The sequence below is a fragment of the Diadema antillarum genome, unplaced genomic scaffold (assembly GCF_040938485.1).
Source record: "Diadema antillarum isolate AM-2024a unplaced genomic scaffold, OU_Dant_1.0 seq00001201_RagTag, whole genome shotgun sequence".
Taxonomy (NCBI): domain Eukaryota; kingdom Metazoa; phylum Echinodermata; class Echinoidea; order Diadematoida; family Diadematidae; genus Diadema; species Diadema antillarum.
In genome coordinates, this window is record NW_027271995.1 from 62,187 (window position 1) to 85,292 (window position 23,106).

Sequence of the window (23,106 nt, forward strand, 5' to 3'; positions counted from 1 at the left end):
GATCGCCGCGGAAATTTGCACAATGGTAGTGTGCGATGTAATCTACAAGATCGTATATTTAAATTTTCCAAAATAGTCTTTTATTTTATTTTGATTAATTATGCTAATTTATGCGAGAAATCAGACTTTTTTATCTAAATCAGTAAATAAAGCTCCAAAAGTGCTCATTTTTGGTCTAGATATTCTTTGTAGCATTCTTAGCAAATGTACTTGAAAAAAAATTCGGTATCAAAATTAATTTCTTATTTATTTTATTGTTTTATGAATTTCTTATGTATTTCGTTGTTTTTTCGACCTTTTGTTTTTGTTGTTTTTTTCAGCAAAATTTGTGGCAGACCCTTTTTGAAGCATAATACTACTAAAACAAATTGATTTTAGCCATTGAGAGTAAAAATAAGCATATTTATATGAACCATGTGATAAAACTCAATTTGTATTGACTTTGTACACAAAATCACATTTTTGAGCCATTTTCGGTCTTACGTGCATGTACAAAAAGTTATGTAACTTCAGAACCGTACCCCCGGGCGTCACAAATTTGGTGTCAAAATGTGCGGGAAACTCGAAAGAAAAAAGTCATAGAGCATTGCGGCGAGAGCATTGCGTGTTGCTGAGTAATCGCGCGAAATGTCGAGGGGGGGGGCCTTTTAGGCCCCCCCCCCCCCCCCCCCCCCAGTCTTTTTAGGTTTAAGACTATAAGTGTGACGTCACAGTCTTGCCATTTTCTAGTCGTACGACTGGGTCTTAGTGCCAGTCGTAGAGATTTGACATGTTGAATTTCTACGACTGGTCGTAGGCTTTCAGCCATTCACAATGCAGTAAAATGCAAGCGCACGCATTGCGCACTGCGCGCGCTTTACAGTCGGGTCGTATAGTGTGCGGTGTCCGGTCGTACGACTGGTCTTAAGACCCAGCTTGGCTTTAAAGACTTTAAGACCAGTCTGATCGTGTAGTGTGCGGTGGCCTTAAGAAAACAGCACAATCCGATAGCTGATGCCTGATTGCTATGCAAACAATGCACTCACATGTGTTCAATGAGCACATGCTTCAGAGACAGTGCACACAGGAATCAAACCAATCACATGACAAAGTTTTAAGTTTCAGTTTGTGGGGGTTTCAGATTGCCTTTTAGTTTGAAGTTAGAAGTATCAAGAGAAGTTATCTGGCAGTTAAACTTCACGATGTTTTGCCAATGTGACCGCAGCCAATGATACAACAACAGTAATTATAAACCACGGTATAAATTTCTTAACATCTAGCATCTGTACGCACTTTATTGTTTGCCATACACTCAAACCATGAAACACAAAGCTGTTCAGAGACCCAAAATAATGTTATCTTTTATTATGTCATACCATGAAAAAGTTAAACTTTAATACACAAAACATACAAAATATGATTCTAGTACTGTAGTTAGTTCTGTATGGCAATTTGTATTCGTACAAAAACACTCAGTTAATTATAGACACAAATTATTGTGATAGTACTACATACATGCAAGCTGAAAGCACAGGAAAAAGACCAAGAAGATAAGAACATCAAAACGGACGTCAAACCTCCACAAAACCTACCTACAAATTTGTGTACATAACTACAAATGGGTAAATGGCTTGAAATGATCTTCCAACACAGAACAAATGCAAAAAGCCTGCAACTTTCAGTAAAAATTCATGGAAAAAGTATGCATTTGAATTACATGTATAAAAAATAAATACAATATAAAATGAAATAAAACAAGGAAAAGTAGAAATTACGCAGTGCGTAACATATGTCCCCGCCGGAAGTAGCATTTTGTAACAAAATGTGCAATATAGGTAAAAAATCAAGGTCAAAGGTCAAAGAAGTCAAAGGTCAAAATTCTGTGTAGAAGTTTTGAAGCCCTCACCTAGTGCCATCACATAAAGCAAATGGAATCGAAATTGGGTTAGAAATGGCGAAGGAGTAGCATTTTGTAGCCAATGTACAATATAGGTCAAAAATCAAGGTCAAAGGTCAAAGAAGACAAAGGTCAAAATTCTGTGTAGAAGTTTTGAAGCCCTCACCTAGTGCTATCACATAAAGCAAACGGAATCGAAATCGGGTTAGAAATGGCGAAGGAGTAGCATTCTGTAGCAAAATGCACAATATAGGTCAAAAATCAAGGTCAAAGGTCAAAGAAGTCAAAGGTCAAAATTCTGTGTAGAAGTTTTGAAGCCCTCAACTAGTGCCATCATATAAAGCAAACGGAATCGAAATCGGGTTAAAAATGGCGAAGGAGTAGCATTTCGTAGCAAAATGTACAATATAGGTCAAAAATCAAGGTCAAAGGTCAAAGAAGTCAAAGGTCAAAATTCTGTGTAGAAGTTTTGAAGCCCTCACCTAGTGCCATCACATAAAGCAAACGGAATCGAAATCGGGTTGGAAATGGCGAAGGAGTAGCATTTTGTAGCAAAATGTACAATATAGGTCAAAAAATCAAGGTCAAAGGTCAAAGAAGTCAAAGGTCAAAATTCTGTGTAGAAGTTTTGAAGCCCTCACCTAGCGCCATCACATAAAGCAAACGGAATCGAAATCGGGTTAGAAATGGCGAAGGAGTAGCATTTTGTAGCAAAATGTACAATATAGGTCAAAGGTCAAGGTCAAAGGTCACGACTGAAATTCTGTGTAGAAGTTTCAAAGCTCCCATGTAGTGCTATCATATAAAGCAAACAGAATCAAAATTGGCTCATAAATGACAGAGAAGTAGCAAATTGAAGATTTTGATCACACACGGACGCACACACGGACACACGGACACACGGACACACGGACGGACGGACGGACAGACGGACGGACACACGGACACACACACGTACGGAGCCCGTTTCATAGTCCCCTGCTCGAACTCGTTCGGCGGGGACAAAAAGTGAATATACTGTCCAATTGATAATTTAGCTTCGCTAATAGGTGTTCACCTGATTTTTGTTACTTTGTATCAAACATCAAGATACTGTACTGATAAGCAAGGTATGTTCTAACCTTTAATATTGGATCCATGACTCTCAAACTAAGTACAAGCTTACACATATTCTTATATAGCTGAGAGCTTCAAAGTATCACTGAAACCATTACATGAACTGTACATGTACTGGCCAATAATGACGCCAGATCCCCCCCCCCCCCCAAAAAAAAAAAAAAAAAAAAACCACAATCAAGTACGAGATATTTAAATCCTAACCAAACAATCAACTTAACATTCCAAATCAATAAAGTCTAAACACAGGCATCCAGAAATTCCTTCCGCAATTGTCTATTTACCTTCACTGTCCCCAAACGAGATTCTTTTTGCCCTTCGGCAGAGAACGGACAGGTTAGTAATCACCTGTGCGAAAGCAGTCAAGCGAAGCACACATCCCCTCCCCATGGTCAACTTCATGTGCATTTGAACAATAGAAATATCGATCGGGTGCGATGTATGAATAGAGCGTGCGCTGATGGGCTCACCGACTCTTTTGTTCTACACAAATCAGGCACCAGAATGTGATGACTGGGGTCAGCGAACACAGATATCAACTGTGATCAGCTTTGATTGCTAATGTACATGTTCATATGAGTTTTGTAGCAGAGCAAGGACAAACTAAATCAAAACAAAGGCAAAAAAAAAAATCCTGTGATATACAATTCTTCCAACAGAAAGAGAACAAGTGCTGATAGAATAAACTCTAACCTTTTCATTAAACCCATTTTTGCGGACTTTACAACACAAAGAAACTTGAATTTAGGCCACAAAAGCAGGCACTCTCGTCTTCATCTTGGGAACCTGGTATACCAGGTTCCCGTAAGGAACGGGTTAATTTTTGGCAAAGGAAAATTGGCAGTTACTGGTATCGCCTTACGCTTGCCCTACCTTTTGATTTTATATCATATGAGCTGTCTGTATTTGACTCATACTCGACAATAAGGCAAGATGCAGTATTTCAAAAATATTGAGATTTCAGAACGTTTATGTATGACATTTAGCAACAGTTTTGGTTGATTTCCATGCCACACTTTTTCATAATTGTATATTCATGATTTAATGGATTCTCAGAATTGATCTGAAATTAAACTTTACCTCCCCCACCCCCTAAAAAGAAAGGACACCATCTTACATTTTGGTGCACGAGATTAGCATTACCACACTGTTTCTTTTTTGTCTCTACCAAACAGAATATTGTCAACTCTCTTTTCCTCAAAATTTTAGGTTGAATAGACCTATTAATTTTACTTTCAGTACAAAAATGCCTTGTGATGCCTTTGTCGCATGACTGTGAAAGGGAAAACAAATATACAAACTTGTTTTCTTTTTGTTTCAAATACGTTTTGAAGAACTCAAAACCAGACTAAAAACCTTTTCTGCCAATTAAGGTTTGACAGGGCTCATTCCTGTGTCTACAGACCACCACCCCCCCCCCCCAAAAAAAAGTCTTCACCAACAATCAACCACAGTAGCACAAACTGACATATCTCTTTGTACCTTCACTTTGGACGCAGCATAAAGTCCACACTACTATCCAATAGACTCTAAACTCCATATTTCTATACAGTGTACCACAAACTGTTACATGTTCCTATTCATCACCATAATAATTGAAGGTAACTGATACAAAATGGCATAAATCACAGCCCCTACACAGAGTTAATATTTCACCAACATATCAATCATGTTTGACATGTTAAACTTCACCTCAATTCCCACATTTGATCTGGAATATGATGGGTCATAAATAAATACAGTAGTCCTTATCTTCTGCTGATCAGAAACCATTCTAAATACATTGTAATTGCACTTGAAGGTGGAATAGATGCTTACCTACAAATATGGCAGCAAAGGACACTGACCAGCACAATGGACAGAAAGATAAAAAGATTCTGTATATTCAAGCAGTCACATTATCATTGACACAAATGGAATTTGTTATATAAGTAATCTACACATACAATGTATGTACATATACAAGTAACATATTTTCAGCACCTTCAGAAAGACAGATAAAAAATGACTCCATTGAGTTATTTCCATGAAACATACAAACATAACACAATCCTGTTGTCAATATGACAAAATATCTGCAGTTAATGACCAATCCAAACGACACTTGCAATGTTACATGAACTCCACAGTATTTTCGACAGTACTGAAGTACACATATTTTGCATCATTATACAGATGCACTTCACATAATAACTCTGTGTACTATATGATCAGCTAAGAAATGTAAATAAAGACATTTAAAACCAAATCTCCCCAAGAGCCAGAAAAAAAATAATAATAATAACATGGTTTATAACACCATTCCCAAAAGTTAGTTGTGCTTTAATAGAGCACTTTACAACATAAGGAGAAAATCCATCATAATGAGCTCACTTACAAGGAGGTACTGCTTTGAATGTGATGCATTTTGCAGCTCCGATTTTCCCTTACTGTACTGTACTTTAACCTGTTGAGGAAGAGTCCCGAGTATACTCAGGCAAGTGTCTATGGGAAATGCGTGTCGTAGCAAAATCAAACCGTGTCCTTTTTAGTATGTTTAAAATGAAGTACTGGTTATAACATAAGCGCTTAGAGACATTTACTGTGGTATTAAAGCACTTTATGTTGTGAATAACTATTATTAACAAGGTGAAATCTGCAGTTTCAGTGATCACATCATTATACATGGGTTCCTCTTTACTATTATTATTGTACCTGTATTACTGGAATCATATCTGCACAGCCAATACACCAATTCCACTCACTTTTAGATGAGCTGCTTGCTTTCTGGTGCACTTCTTACTACATCAGGGCATGACAGCATTCATGAGGTTGTTTAGATCCAGTTTCCATGGTGATGAATGACTATGACATCACACTTTCATACTCTATAAATACTGTTAAACGAGGAACGTTCACGTGCATTTTAATGTCGCGAATGTCGCAAGCGCCAGATTCGCGAAATTAAAATGCACGCGAAAGTTCTTGTCTACACTATATGCATATCCATCTGTACATCCCTTTTTACCACTAACTTTCACAGAGTGTTTCAGCAAACTCTCTGTATTCACTGACCCCACATGTATGTTTGGGGAAACTTCCCCTTTAATTTAGTGACAGCCCAGCTCAAAACCCACATAAGAAATGTAGCCAGAATGAATTTTTACTTTTTAAAATACTTTACAAGTATAAGCTCTAAGCTTTAAAATGATATGTAATTTGTTAAAACTGGACCATCTAAAACCCATTCAAAAAGTGATTGAATGAAAAAATAGTTAAGAGGTGCACTTTTATAGAAAAGGGAGATCAGTCTTTGTCAGGCGCGCTGTGCAGGTGTATCAATGAAAAACACAGTGGAAGCAATGCCTGTCCGAAAAAATATGGTCAAAAAATGCTAATATCTCAATTTTGGTTTTGATATGAAGCTGTGACAAATTTGACAGTAGGGAGAGAAAACATCACTCTCCCAGATTAGGCAAACTTGTACAAATTTGAGTCTTTCAAATCCAAATGACTATTTTGGTCCATTATAGAAAATCCTATACAGCAACTTTTTGTGGGTTTTGAGACAAGAAGTCTGATAATACATGTAAATGTCTCTTAAATGTACTGTATATGCCATATATTTAGTGAGTCTAAATTTTTGCAAATTGGGACTTCCCGTCAATTTCGCAAGCGGTTCAATTCGCGATCGTGGAATACTGTACTGAGCACAGAAATGCATATGTGTACGACACATTCATATCAGGATCAGAGTCAAAATTTTCACATGTCTTTAATTTTGTGAATAGCACCCGACTTGCCAAATTCACGAAAATAAAAACCTTGCGAAATATTCGGCGTAGACAGCACAAACTTGAAAATGTTTAGAGGAACATCTCAAGCTCCCTTCTCATGTTGGCAAGCTCTTCTTCGTGAGAGGCAATGAATTTCTTCCACTCTGCTTCTAGCTCCTCGTCGGACATCCCCAACCCCCCTCTGCAGGAGGTAGCGGCCTTGGTGAACTTGGTCAAGAGGAATTCCTCCTTGGCTGTCCTTTCTCTCATTGCCTCGACCTCTATGTCCTCCAGATGCTGTTTACAAGGGGGGTCAAAGGTCACAATAAAGAGTGTTAAAAGACTTGCTTGACCATCAAGTTTCAAGAATGATGTAGACAGCCGCAGAAACAGTCAACCTCGCTTTAACCTTTTAAACTGAGCTTTGGTTGCTGACTGGCTGAAGTGCCTTCTTTGCCAATAGGCGGTTTCGTAATATATTCAAATCTTATGCATATCTTTTAAAACACACGCTGTTCTTGAAAATCTGAAGGCTTGTCCAAGGCTTGTCCAACATAGCGACAAGTAATATATTAAACTGGATTCCAGCAACTGAATTTCATTTAAGAAGAGCAGGTTAGTGGAATAGCTCGTCTCTATCTTCCCGAAAATGAAACATTCACATACAGTATATGAATACATTACAAAAACGGTATATTGTCACAGATATGTGGCAACTTAGTGTCAATTAACAAAGGATACAGTCAAACCTGTCTAAAGCGGCCACCCAAGGGAGACGGAAAAAGTGGCCGTTATAGACAGGTGACCGCTATAGACAGGTAATCCAACTTTGTGTGCATTGCTTTAGGGAATGTACATATATCATCATTGTATCCTTACATGTGCAAGTATGTGTGTACGTACAGTGTATGCATTTGACCATGCCGGTGTATATGAAATTGTTGCATCATATTGTCATGAAGAAAGCTTAACTCTAGTGCATTATTATGACTGAATGAGGAATGAATGCAGCGGTGGCAATCACTGAACGTTGCCCGCACCGACGTCTACAAAGCAGAAAAACACGCTGCATTATCGGCTTGGCTACCGCTCCATTGGGGTTTTGGCTGCTATAGACAGGTTAAAATCTACTGCGGGAAACAAAATTTGTGGCCGCTGGCCGCGTTAGACGGGTGGCCGCTATACACAGGGTCTTTAACAGGGCTTTTCTCTCGGGGGGATTTTTCAGTGGCCGCTATAGACAGGTGGTCGCTATCGACGGGTGGCCGCTAAGGCAGGTTTGACTGTACTATCTATTCAAATTCATTAAATTCTTCTGTCAAGATGTTTTCATTGCAACTGATTGACAAATTGCACTACATCGACGGATTAGATATTATCTAATCCCCCATAATCCCTCCTGTGTTACCTTGGCCTTAATTCTGGTCCAAGCAAGGCACATTGCTACACCTGAGTGGGTTTACAAACTTTAAAACCAGGTTAAGTTTGGATGGACTACCGAGTGCTGAAGCTATTAAGTACCTGGACACCTGAAGGTTTAATAAAAGTTGAGCAAATATTCATAATAAGACTGCGGCATAAGCTTCAAATCATGTACTACTGGACTGAATGTGATGTACTGTATGTATAAGCTGCTATTTTCGCGTACAGATATCTTCACGAATGAGGAGGTCACAGACGTTTTCACAATTTCGACATCAAGTTTGTCACCAGTGTACTAATGTCTGTCAGTTTGAGATATTTACATATTTTGTTAAATTCATGGTCCAACAGTGATTTACAAAATTCCCGAAAATTGAACCCTCGCAAAAATAACGGGTTATACAGTTATCAGTGCGTGTATTTTTCAAATGCTGAAGTGGAAGTTGAATCAACCTAGCCAGACATTTGTGACCCTGCACCACAAAACAAACAAAAAGTCGCCAGACATGAATTTTTAGTTAAGACCATATTCTGAAAGAGCAGACTTTAAGCTTTAAAATGATGTATAACTCAAATCAAATGGACTCTCCTAACCTATCTAAATATTGGAAAGAAAGCACAAACTCAGGAAAAGTGTGAAAAAGAGGCTCTGAAGTACAGTGTCTATTCAAGCGCTTAATCTTTACCAAACCGTGCTGGCTGTGCAATGAATGGGACAAAAAACAGGAAGTAAACCACCAGAGTAACAACAATGAAGTGATTATCAGATTAAACTAAAATTAAACATGCCTCATTAACACATTCTGTCCATAATTAATGCCAACTTTCAAAGCAGTAGCACTATCCTTTCAAAAGTTATTAGAGTTGAAAGTGAATAGTGTGTGCAAGGTTTTTCAGAAATGAAAAAGAGACTCTAGTCTAAAGAAACACCTGATCACACTATTCTACCAAAAATGTTCCGAGATAAACTGCTAAAAAACACACTTTTCCGCCCGTTTTATGATACCAAATTTTAGCATAATGTAAAAGAAGACCTGCTCTTTCAGAAAATATGAAAAAGTCAAGATCGGCTAGGTTGACCCATTTCACTTGTTTTCAGTCCTCACGCAAAATCAGTGTGTGCGACTTTATGTTCGTTTTGTGGTGCACGGTCACATTTGACCTTAAAACTTACCTCTTTAATTTGCATGAATAGTATCTACACATATTTTATGATAATTATGCTGTAAGTACATTCTTCTCTTTTATGATAATCATGCTGAAACACTTTATGCCCTGTTCATCTTCTGATCCCACAGCTTTGGAGGTATCTTTACTAGGTAGCATTAACACCTAATAAAGAGCTTTCATACTGTTTAATATCATAATCATTATTGTAGAAAGGTTCACTCTATAGTATCAACTTTGTACCTCATTTATTTTCTTGATGAGGCCAGTCTGCTTGTTAACAGCAACCTTGACAGCAAAGGTGTACCTGGCATTGCCGTACCCAGGACTTGGGGGTCTGGCCGCGTGAGGGACTATCCCTGAAAAGACAAGTTAGAATACAATGTAGAAGCTGAAATTATTAGCAATGTCTGTTGATAGACACTGGAAATGAGATTCATTAATATAATTATTGGTATCTCGTCCTTTACAACATGCTATGTTCTGCTATTAAGATACTTGAAGTAATCTCTTTTGTACTTGCAAGATCAGGAGAAGATTTATCAAGAAATCTTTGAAAGTTTCTGTGGCAGTAGAACGTTGCATGGTACAAGGCTTTATGGTTCACCACATATTCTTTCTTGGCAATGTATAAGCCACCCTAAAAAGGGCCTATCCATTCCCTGGGTGGTGGGTAGGCCCTTTTCGGGGCCACATACCTACCCAAGAAAGAATACAAAGGTTTATCAATATCTTTAAACTTCCTACATACTTTCTCAAAACTTTCTTCTGGCCTTTCACTGCCATATATGTGCAGTCAACTGTATTTCTTTTTTCTTTTCTTTTCTTTTCTTTTTTTTTTCGGTCTCAACCCAGCCATGGGGAAAGGAAAATGCACATCAAGATGATATATGTCACACACACAGATTACTTATGTACAAGACTACAAACTGCAACCATGCTCACCAGGGAAAATGACCAGCCTTCCATACTTGGGCGTGACTGCTCCGATGGTGTCATAATCTTGTTCGCTGATGCCTTCGTAGAGCTTCCTGGAGTAGGAGTCAAAGGGCTTGGCGTCAAAGAAGATGGTTTCGCCATAGTCTGCAATTCCCATGTCTGGATTGAGGTACACTACCATGGTGTACTCGTCCTGGCGAGATAATAGAAAAAAAAAAAAAAAAAAAAAAAACGAGGCAGGTGAAAGCTACTAGTTCTTGATTCGTTTGTTCAGTTGTGATCAGATGTGTCTTGCTCAACACAAATGCTGCAGTCTGTACGGACAGGGAGGTGGGACTAACGTCTGGACTGACCATAGTCAAAGAGCAGTAATGGTTTGGATTCAAGTCATGAACTGTATGCTAGCCTATGCCATTCTAACCAATAACACCCCCCCCCCCCCTATGTGCGATTATTTTGTGCTGCTAGTACAAGAAACAATTCCAAAACACTTGAATTCTCATTTCATCCCAATAGCTTGCAAACATCTGTGCAAATCTCGCTAAAGCACAATAGCAGACAAAAACATATCACAAATCCTGGGGATGTTACCAGGTACAACAACAAAATGAAAATTAATACACAAGGATTCATTTTGGTTCATTCTGATCGACAGCTTAGCTTCATATACTGTAAAACGAGGAATTTTCGCGTGCACTTTAATTTCGCGAATTTCGCGAGCGCCAAGATTCGCGAAATTAAAATGCACGCGAAAGTCCTTGTTTACACCATATGCATTGAATGCCAGTGGCACTTCGCGAAAATGTCATGCCACGAAAAAGGCTGTCGGCTCCAATTCGCAAAAAATTCATGCCGCGAATATATCATGTTTTACAGTAGTGTCTGTGGTATTTTAAAATGTTGATATTTTGCAAGATCATTAGAGTGAACAGGAGTTCCTGTCCAAGGCAATCACCTCCCACTCTTCGCAGTCCTCATGCACACGAGTGTGGTCTGCTGAGCGGACCACATTCAGGCTGACGTCATAGGGGAACCACGTCTGCTGCCCTCTGCCAACATGATTAGCGACCTGCGACATCACTGCCCACGTACTGCTCTCTGCAAATTCCAAACACTGAAAGATAATGAGAAAATGGCACAGCCTTTAGCTTCAGATGGTTTGTCACAAGGCTTCTTTCTTTCAATTGCATACACTTTTCAGACATGCTAACTGTTCTTTTGTCAAAATCTATCACCCTCAGTTTCAATCAAAACGAACGATACACTATGTTCGTTCATTGCCTGACACATATCTCCAGAAAGCTGAAGTATCTTTTAGTGTTGCACTTATCACAAGCTAATTCAAGTATTCCATAACATGTACACCACAACACCTTTTTCTTACTTGAATACAGCACTATATGAGAGCAGCTCTTCAAAGCAGCTGCAACTTCAAACTGGTGCTCACATCAAAGGTCTTGATCCAGCGTGTGTTATCCACCATTTCCGCAGCATCAACATCAAATCCGCTGAGAACGGCATTTGGCGAGTGCACGAGGGATGCTCTGAGCCTCTCCAGATGATCTTTGTCAAATAAATTGTCAAAAATCAGGATTTTCCTGCAATTAGAATAGCAAAGAAGAGAAAGCACGGAGGAGAGAGAATGAGAATCGACGATGTCATCAGAACATGTCACAATAGATCTACACGAAATACATATAGACTTGCACATACGAACCCATTGGTTGATAAAAACTACCTGAAGATTTTAAACTACAAGCAGGTAATACAAATCTAAACTAGAAATGTCGCTATGGCGACTGGTATGCCTCTGCCATAATGCATGATTCTCCTAATAGGTCTATAGTACATGTGGACAATGTGTGATTACATTTTCACAAAATTGGCAAAATATTAAAATGACATGTCTGTCACAAATGCATCGAATGTTCACCTTCCTTGACCTATGTTTAATTGGATGAATAGGAGAGCATGTATTTGGGGATTTAAGAACTTTAACTTCAACTTTGACCCTTTCATAAGTTTACACACTTGAGTAATTTTCAAGGTATGGAGTAAAAGTGCAATTTCTGTATTGAACAGTAAATTGTTATCATTTTCATCTGGCCTTTGATTCATAAGAGAATCACTGTCAGGCAGAACATACATAAATATGTACTAAGTTTAAAGATAACTTGAGCCACTTCCGAGATATGGAGAAAGGAGTAAGTTCAGCACTTTCACTTGATCTTTGACCTTTTGACCTTTGGCCTTCTTGGCAACAAAAAAAAAATCCCAGAGAATATCTAGTGGGTTATACATGCATACATCAAGTTTTAAAAAAAATAATCCTGTTGGCATTGCATAAATATAAGGAAAATAGTAAAATTTTGAAGTACTGCCCTTGACGTTCGACCCCTGACCTTCGACCCACAAACCCCAAATTCCCTAGATAACCACTGCCAGTCAGTACATGCATATATACTTTGTTCCATTAAGATACCTTGAACAATTTCCAAGATAGAGAGAAAAAAGTGAAATTTTAACATTTTACTTGACCTTTTGACCTTTGACCTTTCGACCTCATGACCCCAAACTTTTACCAGAGAATCTTAATTGGGTAATACATGTATACACTAAGTTTCAAGAAAATATCTTCAGGCATTGCATAGATATGGAGGAAATAGTGAAATTTTAAGCATTTGACCTTGACCTTTCGACCTTTGACCTTGAGCATGTGCACCCAAAAGTTGATAGGCACAACTTCACCCCCTAATACACATACATGCCAAGTTTCATTAGGATACCTCAAAAGGTTTTGATAGTTACCCTGTCCACAAAATTCATTACGGACGGACGCAAGGACGGATGGAAGGACGGACGGACGGACAACCCAAAAACATAATGCCTCCGGCACCACTTCGTGGCAGAGGCATAAAAATGGGCGGGGGGGGGGGGGGTGGAATCACTTACTACCTGTTTTGACCAGCACAATCATCATCTGCCTTTGAACAGTTGTAAAAAAAAAAAAAATGTAGACTGGGTCTGGAAAGGCTGCATGTTATTTAAAAGCAATAATTGCCAACATTTTCAACAGGTGGTATTGGAATGAGCAATAAAACAGCATCAGAAACAGGAAGCAAACAACACAAGAGGATTTTGAATTTCAGTACATCTTCAAAGTTTGTATTAAAGATTCTCCTCAAACTGTGAGCACATCCACAACTATTAATCATTCACTTGAGCAATGGAGGGACAGCTCAATTTATAAATTGACTGACTGACAGTCCATTCAATCAATTAATCAATCAATTCAATCAATTGATTGATTCATAATTGTGTTCCCTCAGTTGCCAAAGATGACAGCTCATCTCCCTCTCTATTCTTGCAGTACCTGGCCACTGGCAGTGGATGACTGCAAAAATCTTCACTACATGAAACTACCCTATTAATCTGATCATTAATCGCCTTCTGCCTTTCTGGGTAGAGTACTGTCAAACCATATATGTCTGCTTACATTCTAATATAACAAATTTTGCAGGAGCCAAAGATTTGGGAAATTAATCTGCACACAAAATGTTTTGTCTATTCTATATGCATGGAGTGCCCAGTCGCAATTCACGAAAATTTCATGCTGCAAAAAAAAAAGGCCGTCCGCCCCAATTTGCAAAAATTTCATGCTGCAAAACATTTCTTGCTTTATAGTAATCGTTACATCTTCAAGCTGATTTTGTGGAATAAATTTCTACAGAAAGGGATTTGCCGGATGATGATAATGACCTGTCCACTAAAAGCCTGCTTAGATCCAAGACCAGCTTCACGAGCTTGTGAGTTTTAAAAAAGGTGCAATACCTGCAGTTGCTACTGAAATAGCTATCAATAAACAATGAGCAGTTTTAAAGCATTTGACTTAATTGCATGACAGTTCCAGTTTCTGCAAATTATCAATAATTCTGACTATTTTCATAGAATTGGTTATACAACTTGATACTTTGCTACTCTGTCTCCCATTGAAATTCACATACATGAAGCTTCTTCAATATCTAGCCATGGAAGCAAGTCAAACTCATTAGATCATGATACACACCTTTCATCACTGGTCACAAATTTTCTGACCAGGTGGCTTTCAATGTCCAGAGTTCCTACCGGAGCTGAGATTTGAGGGAAAACAGCTCTCGAGAGCTGCACATTCCCCTGATCCAATTTCTGAGGGGGAGACACAAGAAAAAGTTCTGTCTATAATTAGCTCAAACCACGTTTCACAAACTAACTTTTTTTTCACAAAACTCAGTTTGGACTGTGTACAGTGGGTATTTTCGTGTGAGTAATTTTTCATGCTCAGCCAAGTAAGAGGAGTTTCATGTTGTTGTTTTTTTATTCTGCGCACTCAGGACATTACTACTGGAACATATGACAAGCAAAACTATTTACATGCTTTTACTTTTGTGCTAGTTTCTGGTTGTGCGAAGTGCATGAAAAATTCAACACCACAAAAATTCCACTTTTACAGTACCGTAATTGGCCCACTGACAAAGGATTAACAAGCAACAATAAACTCATCAATAAAAGTACACCTGACTCAAATGGAAAAAAATAACAATGACATGCTCAAGATGTAGGTCTCAATATTATGACATGAGATTGCATTGATCAATTTGGATGAATATAGACCAAGAGAAATGAAGGAACCAGGTTGGAGTTTGAACCTGTCAATAGTTCATATTATGAGGAGCAGCACTACCACTGGAATTGACTATGCATGCTGTGAGTGCGGATTGGCACAGAGAACTCCAAAGCGTTGAACACATTACAACCAAAGTCCCTGGCACGGAAAGGGTTAATTCACCATTGGGAGCAGTATTTTAACAAATGTTAGAGTTATAACATTTGATGCATATGGTTTAGGTCAGCTGTATCACAAAACATCCTAATTATGTAAAAAAAAAGAAAAAAATGCAATAAAGCCTAAAATAAAAGGACATTACCATTATTTTTCTCAGTAAACCATAACTGTATTATTCTACATGTAGAAACAATGCTATTATAGAACTATTGTTCATATTTTGAATATTTAACAATACTTAACAGTGAATACACTGATTAACATTTTTACACTGGTCGTTTCTCTCCCTAACATAACTAACTATTTTGAAGCAGTAAATATGTTTTTTGTTTCATCTGCAAATGGTAAATAATGCCTTTATTAGCACATCATTACGAAATATCTTCAGATGAAAATAAGGGCATTTAAAGGAGATTATTAATGCCGTTCACAGCCTACGGGGAAATTGCCAGCAGAAATCAAAAAAAAAAAAAACAAGTACCTTCCACTCCTGGCAAGCTGCCTCAAATTTCTCCCTCGCTGGTGTCAGCTGAATGGAGATACTGAGCAGCTCCACAAAGTACCCCATGGATGGGGGACGGTAGAGGGTTGGAATGAATGCATCCCACAGGACCACCCTCCCAGGATGGGGTCTCACTGTCAGGAAGATGTCATACTCAGACCTTAAAGACAGCAAAGCAAAGTCATTGATGCCAATTATCTCGATGCAAGCCTCAACACAAATCTCTTTCTGCAGCGTTTCCTCAGGATTTAATGTCATACTATTTTCATGGAAAATCACTTCCATATATGAAAATATGAGAAAGCAATGACTCCTTAGTATTAAAGTACTTTGCTTAAAAGTACTACTTGTGAATGTCTGAAATTAATGCTGGCATAGGAGAAAGGAATATGATTGTATCAGACAAAATTTTATATCAGAGTTGAAAGTTATCACTGTCTGTCATATGATGCTGGGCTTTTCACACTTTCATTCTATTAATAATTCATACAGCACTGCACACTTACACTGGTCTGACGGTCCCTGACCAGTAAAAATCACTATCGAACCAGTAACAGTTTCAGTAATGGACCAGTTAAAAATGGGAAAACTGGGTACCTACAGGTACGACAGACAGGTCAGACGAGTAGAAGAAATTAGATTGGTGTGCAGTCCTGATTCATATGATTCTTATGTCATTCCTCACTGTCTAATTTACTTCATGTTTTCTCTCTGTTTCTTCTTAACTATCCCTATCTCATAGACTCACCCTTGCGTTCTATTTTGCCATGTAGCTGTGTAAAATGACATGTCTCCATAGTCGTCCATCTGCCAACTTGGAACGAGAAAGATGCGAAAAGCGTATTCACCGGCATACTTGGATGGTGCCAGAACACGAGGAGAAACTGCATCTCCCCTGTGCATCATTTCCGCCTGAACGTGATAAGGGTAGAAGGTACGATCAGACGTGCCTGCCGAAGCAGACAATACTTCAGTCAGTTTCTTCCATGTATGCGATTTGGAAAACCGGTCTGGGTCCAAGTCGGATGTCCATGGCATGTTTGACACAGCAGGCTTTTCACAGGATGAAACGCTGGACACACACTCCCCCTCTTTTTCATTGAGCTGCCATCTAGTGAACTCCGTGACGTAGGTTTGCAGACGAGATAGCGTCTCTGGGGGGAAGAGGGAGTCAAAGACAGCCACGGAGCCACCGCTCGGAGACACTCTCTCCAGCGTCGCATGCACAACCGGTGCCTCTGCTGCTATCTCGCATGAAGCCACTACAAACAGCAGAACGATCACAGCGCTGACTTGCACCTGCATAGATGAACCTTTCCCTGCTGTATCCATCACTGGTTGACCTGTTTAAGTTGTAAAATAACACAATTTCATTTCATTCACGTATTACAAGACCTTTGAATGCCATGTTCACTTGAATTCAAGAGAATGCATAATGTGACTTAAGGCCGTGTCACACCTTTCCGATCAAGCCTTGTGTGCGACTTATGAAGAACAATTTTTACCACACAGAGATCCCCGCAGATGACCCGCACCTGACAGTACTTAGCACGTATCTCACTCATAGTCGCCCGGAGGCCCTGTCACACCTTTCCGGGCATGCTACACGGGCATGTTGTGTGGGGAATTTTCCAGCATACAGGACAATTTCTGAGGGCAGACAAGGATTTGGGCGAGTCAGAGCATGTGTCTTACTTGCTGGACGTGTTCTACCTAAATTCTACTTGCGGGTATACTGTGTGACCTGTGTACCAGTCACGTGGGTGCTGACAACTCAGTGAAGGAATTCCTCTGAAGGAATGGCAGAAGTCCCACAGAATGTCATTATCTTGGCTGCATACGGGGACTGCGAAGTACCTTCGTGGGAGTTGCCTGCGAGGTGCTGCCGCTAAGGGCCTCCTACTGGCGTCCTGCGTGGACCTCTCCTGGCCTCCCCGCGACTCACCCGGAAAAAAGTTTTGGTCATGCTCAAAACTTGGCTGCGGTTAGATGAGACTTGCGTGCGCACCTCGGGGCAACTACAGGCGAGATACGAGATAATTACTGTCAGGTGCGGACCAACTGCGGAGAGCTCAGGGTAGCAAATTTGTTTCCCCGCAAGATCAGGCCGCAAAACTTCCCCAGATTCGGTATGATATTAGGCCTAGAGCATGCTCAAAACTTGTTCCTAGTGAGTCGTGGGGGTTTGCTCTCAGAGGTACACGCAGAACGTCAGTAGGAGACCCTTACTGGCAGCACCTGTCAGGCAACTCCAACACAGGTACTTCTCAGTACCTGTAAGTCGCTCGTAACAGAAAATGGATCAGTTTCAAAGCTCTCAGGCAGGTCACACGGAATACACACAAGTAGAAGATAAGTAACATGCATCTAGTAGGTAAGACACAAGTGCGACACTCGCAAACATTATTGTCCACCCGGGAAAATTCTCCTGCGTGCTGGAAAATCCCTCCTCACAACAAGCCCGAATAGCTTGCCCGGAAAGGTGTGCGAGTGACACAGCCTTTACTTAATGTGCTTGCTCCCACTTCAGTCGTCACAAAGAAAAAGAGTTACATTGTACAGCAAAATCGTGAAATCGGCCCCACCGCAGTGCACTGTATGCATCCTTGCATATAAAGCAAGTACTTAGTTTTGGATTAGGTTGGGGTTGTATTTACAGTTAAATTAGTCAAGGGACTAGTCTTTCGAAGAATATTAAAGTGGTACTAGAAAGAAATAGATAGAGACCTTGACGCGCGAGTGCGGTAAGGTTATTCTATGCACTGAAGACTGTTTTTTTTGCTTGTCAACTGAAGAAACCTGGAGGTGGAATGAGAAAGATGAGCTGAAGTTTTTTTTTTTTGTTTTTTTTTTTTGTTGTTGTTGTTTTTTTGTGTTATTTTTTTAATTTCATTTTTTTTTTTTTTTTTTTTGCTTGGTTGTCAGGTAAAGAAACCAGGAAGTGGAATGAGATGAAGCGAAGACCTTGTGTTTTTTTTTTTTGGTTTTTTTTTTTGTTTTTCATAGTTTTTCAAGATCACATACTCATCAATTTCCACCCATTTTGACATGTAAAATAGCGCTATGTGTGTTAATCCCATAGAGGTGTCGCAAACTAAACCCATCCTTGACATTTTGGTCACTGTTGCAATCCTCAAAACTGACAAGGGAAATGAATTTTAGAATATTTAACACAGTTACACGAGGAATCCTTACCATGCCAGGCCTCTTTTCTAAATAGATTTTGTATAAAGATACAAACAAGGGATGATGGTGGTTGCCTTTGCAACAGAACAGAATCTTAATGTTTTGTTAAGAAAGTCATACTTTAAAAAAAAAATCAGTGAGACACAGACGGTTTAAATTAGAATTATGAAGGCCATCATTTCGAGTTATTTCATGATTCGATTTCTGGTATCAACAGAAAGCTCTTCAGTTGCTCTTCAAATAAAACAATTAAAAAAAAAATAATAACCTTCTACTTTTGAAGATATGGTTAAATATTTAGGGCTGCCGCAAACTGGACCCCTGTGCCATATGCGACAGCAAACTGATGCCGCAACTCTAGGGCCTTTTCATTGTTATGAATGAATGGGCACCCCCTTCAATCACAGTGCCATGTCTGCCACAAACAGGGTAGTTTTAAATATCTAACGTCACATATTACGTTGCTAATCTAACAGCATTATAAAAAAAACAACAACAACAACAACAACAACAAAAGTGGAGAGCCAACTGCAGAATCCGAGGCTGCTTGTGTCATCAAGCAGCATAAATTTCTATTAATTCACAACCTAGACTCTATATCAGTTCGGGAAACCCACTCACAAGGGGGGCCCCTCCTTATAAGTAACCCGTCCCCCTTATAAGTAACCCCGTCCCCCTTATAAGTAACCCCCGGGGCACCCCTTATAAGGAGTCTCCACGCTTTTTTGCAATGCAACGCGAAAATGAAAGGACTGCGGCAATCCGCTTGATTATGTCCATAAAGCTTCACAAGTTTCCTAGTTACTCACGAAATTTGAGCAAAATCGGTTTGAGGCATCATATCTAAAATCATGGATTTAAATGCGATGTCCAACGACCCATGCGAATGCTGAAATGCGAGCGATTACTGGCGTGAGTGTCGCCAGGCGCGGCGGCGCGGCAATGCTTGAGTGCAGACGTGGCGACTGAGTACGGAGACTCTCTCGTACTCAGTCGCCACGTCTGCACTCAAGCATTGCCGCGCCGCCGCGCCTGGCGACACTCGCGCCAGTAATCGCTCGCATTTCAGCATTCGCAAGGGTCGTTTGACATCGCATTTAAATCCATGATTTTAGATATGATGCCTCAAACCGATTTTGCTCAAATTTCGTGAGTAACTAGGAAACTTGTGAAGCTTTATGGACATAATCAAGCGAATTGCCGCAGTCCTTTCATTTTCGCGTTGCATTGCAAAAAAGCGTGGAGACTCCTTATAAGGGGTGCCCCGGGGGTTACTTATGGGGGACGGGGTTACTTATAAGGGGGACGGGTTACTTATAAGGAGGGGCCCCCCTTGTGAGTGGGTTTCCCGAACTGATATGGGCTATGGCAGAGCCGAGGCCACAGCTCAAAATCAAAGGAGTCTGGTCTAGAATCTAGTACTCTAGATACTAGGGCCCTAAGCTACTGCTAACGTTTGGACCTAGACTAGATTTTATAAATTACTCCCCCTACAGGTATCGTTACTGTAGGCAATCTAATTCACTCACATCATATCACACATGCGTAGCGTAGCCGTAACGTTTAATAGGGTACTGTACTTAGTAATCGAACTGGCCAGTTTAAATCACATAATAATTGGTAGGTGGGACTACGAGGGGATATTTTTGGGCTGGAACTACTGCCTCAGAATTGAAAGTTTTGTTGCAAGAGAAAAAATAATAATAACAACTTACACTGCTAGTCGCAAGAATTTGAAAGAAGATGCAGGCAAAAGGCTGTTGCCTGACAGGTAGATCGCCACGCGCTTACTCTTTTAACTGCTTCTCTACAGCTGTTCTGCGTCTTCCTGGCCACCGGACTGACCCACCCGCTGCTGGACGGCTGCGCTGTATCATGTTGTCGTCGCATCTATATCTGCACTACCTGTACGGTATACGCAGCAGTGCTAGCTACATGTAGTTACTGTACCGTAGTTACAATATGAGCGCCAGCAAAGAGAGAGAGAGAGAGAGAGAGAAAAAAAAAAAGCATAAAGCCTAACGATAGAAAAGAAACAAAAAACAAAAACACAAGCGTTAAAATAGTGATCGTATTATGTAGAGCCAGTCGACGCCAGTTACGAGGCCCTACTTCTTCTAACAAACTGGGTCCCCTCACATCAAAAAAAAAAAAAAAAAAGAAAGAGAAGAGAAAGAAAAAAGAAAAAGAAAAGAAAGCCAAAAAAAAAGAAAAAAAATGTAGCGCCCTGCTGAGAAAGGGTAGTTCAAGGAGAGAGGCGGATCGACGGGGTGGGGGAGGTAAAAGGGGTGTTATTTGAGCCAACTTCCTCCCCTCCCCCTAGTATTTATCATTATTATTATCATTATCATTATCATTATCATCATCATTATTTTGATAATAGTAATAATACATAATAATGATAATAATTGCAATTTACATCGTTATTATCATTATTATATTATTGTTATTATCATCATTATTGTTACTATTATTGTTATTATTATTATTATTATTATTATTATTATTATTATTATTGTCATCATCATCATCATCATTTTTTTTTTTTTTTTTTTTTTTTTTTTGCTTTTGAATTGTCACGTCATATCGTCATTTGTCAACCCCACCCTCGGATCAGCAAAAAAATGAAATGAAATGAAATGAATGTGATGGAAAGAAGAGAGAATTATTATAGTGTACATTAATTATTTATCATACTGGGGTGTAAATTTCTGAGAACTTTGTTGGCTCAAAACACATTCATCTACGACTTTTCTTTCTTTTTCCCTACCCAATCGTCTTGATGTCAGTTGACATCGGTTCGTTTTATTTTGTTTTATATTGCTGTCTTGTGTATTTTCTGAGGGTCCCATATTGTACAAGCTCTGCTTCTTAGTGGGACCCTCCACTTCCATCCTCATCCTTAGTTGACTTGTATTATACGCGTTATGTATATTAACAAAGATATAATTGCATTTTTTCATCTACTTCTCATTTTCATATGTACTTAGTCAAATTACATTCTGCAAGTATTACAAATATCCTGTACATATGCAATGCATATAATTTCTTTATTTGATGGAAGTGAAAATAAATTTGAATCTTGAATCTTGAATCTATATGAGTTCACTTTAAAATGTAGGCCTATTTTATATGGCACTTTATTTGATGCTCTGTTTGGATGCTGTTTTAAGGAAGCTGTTGAATTTGTGTTTCACTGAAAGTATGTATTGCATTTTGTTTTTTGTTTTTTTGCCGGAAAGATGCTTCTTTTGGAAAATTGTGTATTATTGTATAGTTTGTAGACATGACATGCTCATTAACTATAGCAGTGGGACAGACGCATGATATTCACTCACTATTGATAACTATGAAGAATGTTTCTATAACTGAAAGTATTATTGAGTTGTATAGGCGCTGAACGACTTAAATGCCTAATACGCTTACTTGACCTTATAGCGCGAGGCATATAGCCCATCCTACTATATCACCATGATACCAACCAATTGTTATCAGTGCGCAAGTTGTGATAGTTGTTAAAAGATACTGAAATCCTTGCGTCTAATATTGGTTGAGAGCATATTTGTTACAGAAATGTGGGAATGTCACTGATAAGTTTTATGAAACGAGCCAGTAGAAGTGTCGCTAAGGCGACTGTTATGCCTCCGCCATAATGCATGATTCTCCTAATAGGTCTACAGTACATGTGGACAATGTGTAATTACATTTTCACAAAATTGGCAAAATATTAAAATGACAAGTTTGTCACAAATGTGTTGAATGTTCACCTTCCTTGACCTAGGTTTAATTGGATGAATAGGAGAGCATGTATTTGGGGATTTAAGGACTTTAACTTGACTTTGCCCCTTCATAAGTTTATGCATTGAGTAATTTTCAAGGTATGGAGAAAAAGTGCAATTTCTGTATTGAAAAGTACATTGTTACCATTTTCATCTGACCTTTGACCCTAAAATTCATAGGATAGTCACTGCCAGGCAGAACATGCATACATGTAGAAAGTTTCAAGATAACTTGAGCCACTTCTGAGATATGGAGGAAAAAGTTAGTTCAGCACTTTCCCTTGATCATGGACCTTTTGACCCGTGAGGCAAAAAAAGAAAAAGAAAAAAAAATGTTTCCAGGGAATCTCTATTATTTTATACATGCATACACCAAGTGTAAAAAAAAAAAATAATCCTGCTGGCATTGCATAGATATGAGGGAAATAGTAAAATGTTGAAGTATGGCCCTTGACCTTTGACCCCTGACCTTTGACCCCATGAACCCTAAATTCTCCAGATAATCACTGCCAGTCAGTACATGTATATATACTATGTTCCAT

At 39.2% G+C, this 23,106-nt stretch overlaps 1 protein-coding gene across 1 annotated transcript; it reads right to left on the minus strand.

Moving 5' to 3' along the window:
- Positions 1-6,366: 6,366 nt before the first annotated feature.
- LOC139744671 (uncharacterized) lies at positions 6,367-20,561 on the minus strand. The gene is made up of 9 exons (XM_071655096.1): positions 20,501-20,561; positions 16,348-16,942; positions 15,579-15,759; positions 14,342-14,460; positions 11,723-11,873; positions 11,231-11,389; positions 10,282-10,468; positions 9,580-9,695; positions 6,367-7,044 (listed from the first exon to the last, which is right to left on the minus strand). Exons 2-9 carry the CDS (start codon positions 16,929-16,931, stop codon positions 6,838-6,840), a joined length of 1,704 nt encoding a protein of 567 aa, XP_071511197.1. The 5' UTR covers positions 16,932-16,942; positions 20,501-20,561; the 3' UTR covers positions 6,367-6,837.
- Between the last annotated feature and the right edge of the window lie 2,545 nt (positions 20,562-23,106).

Coding starts and splice junctions, on each gene's coding strand:
- LOC139744671 (XM_071655096.1), bottom strand. CDS start 16,931: ATGGATACAGCAGGGAAAGGTTCATCTATGCAGGTGCAAGTCAGCGCT. Junction 15,760..16,347: donor TGGCAAAATAGAACGCAAGG/GTGAGTCTATGA, acceptor GCTGTCTTTAAG/GTCTGAGTATGACATCTTCC. Junction 11,390..11,722: donor GCTGGATCAAGACCTTTGAT/GTGAGCACCAGT, acceptor ATTATCTTTCAG/TGTTTGGAATTTGCAGAGAG.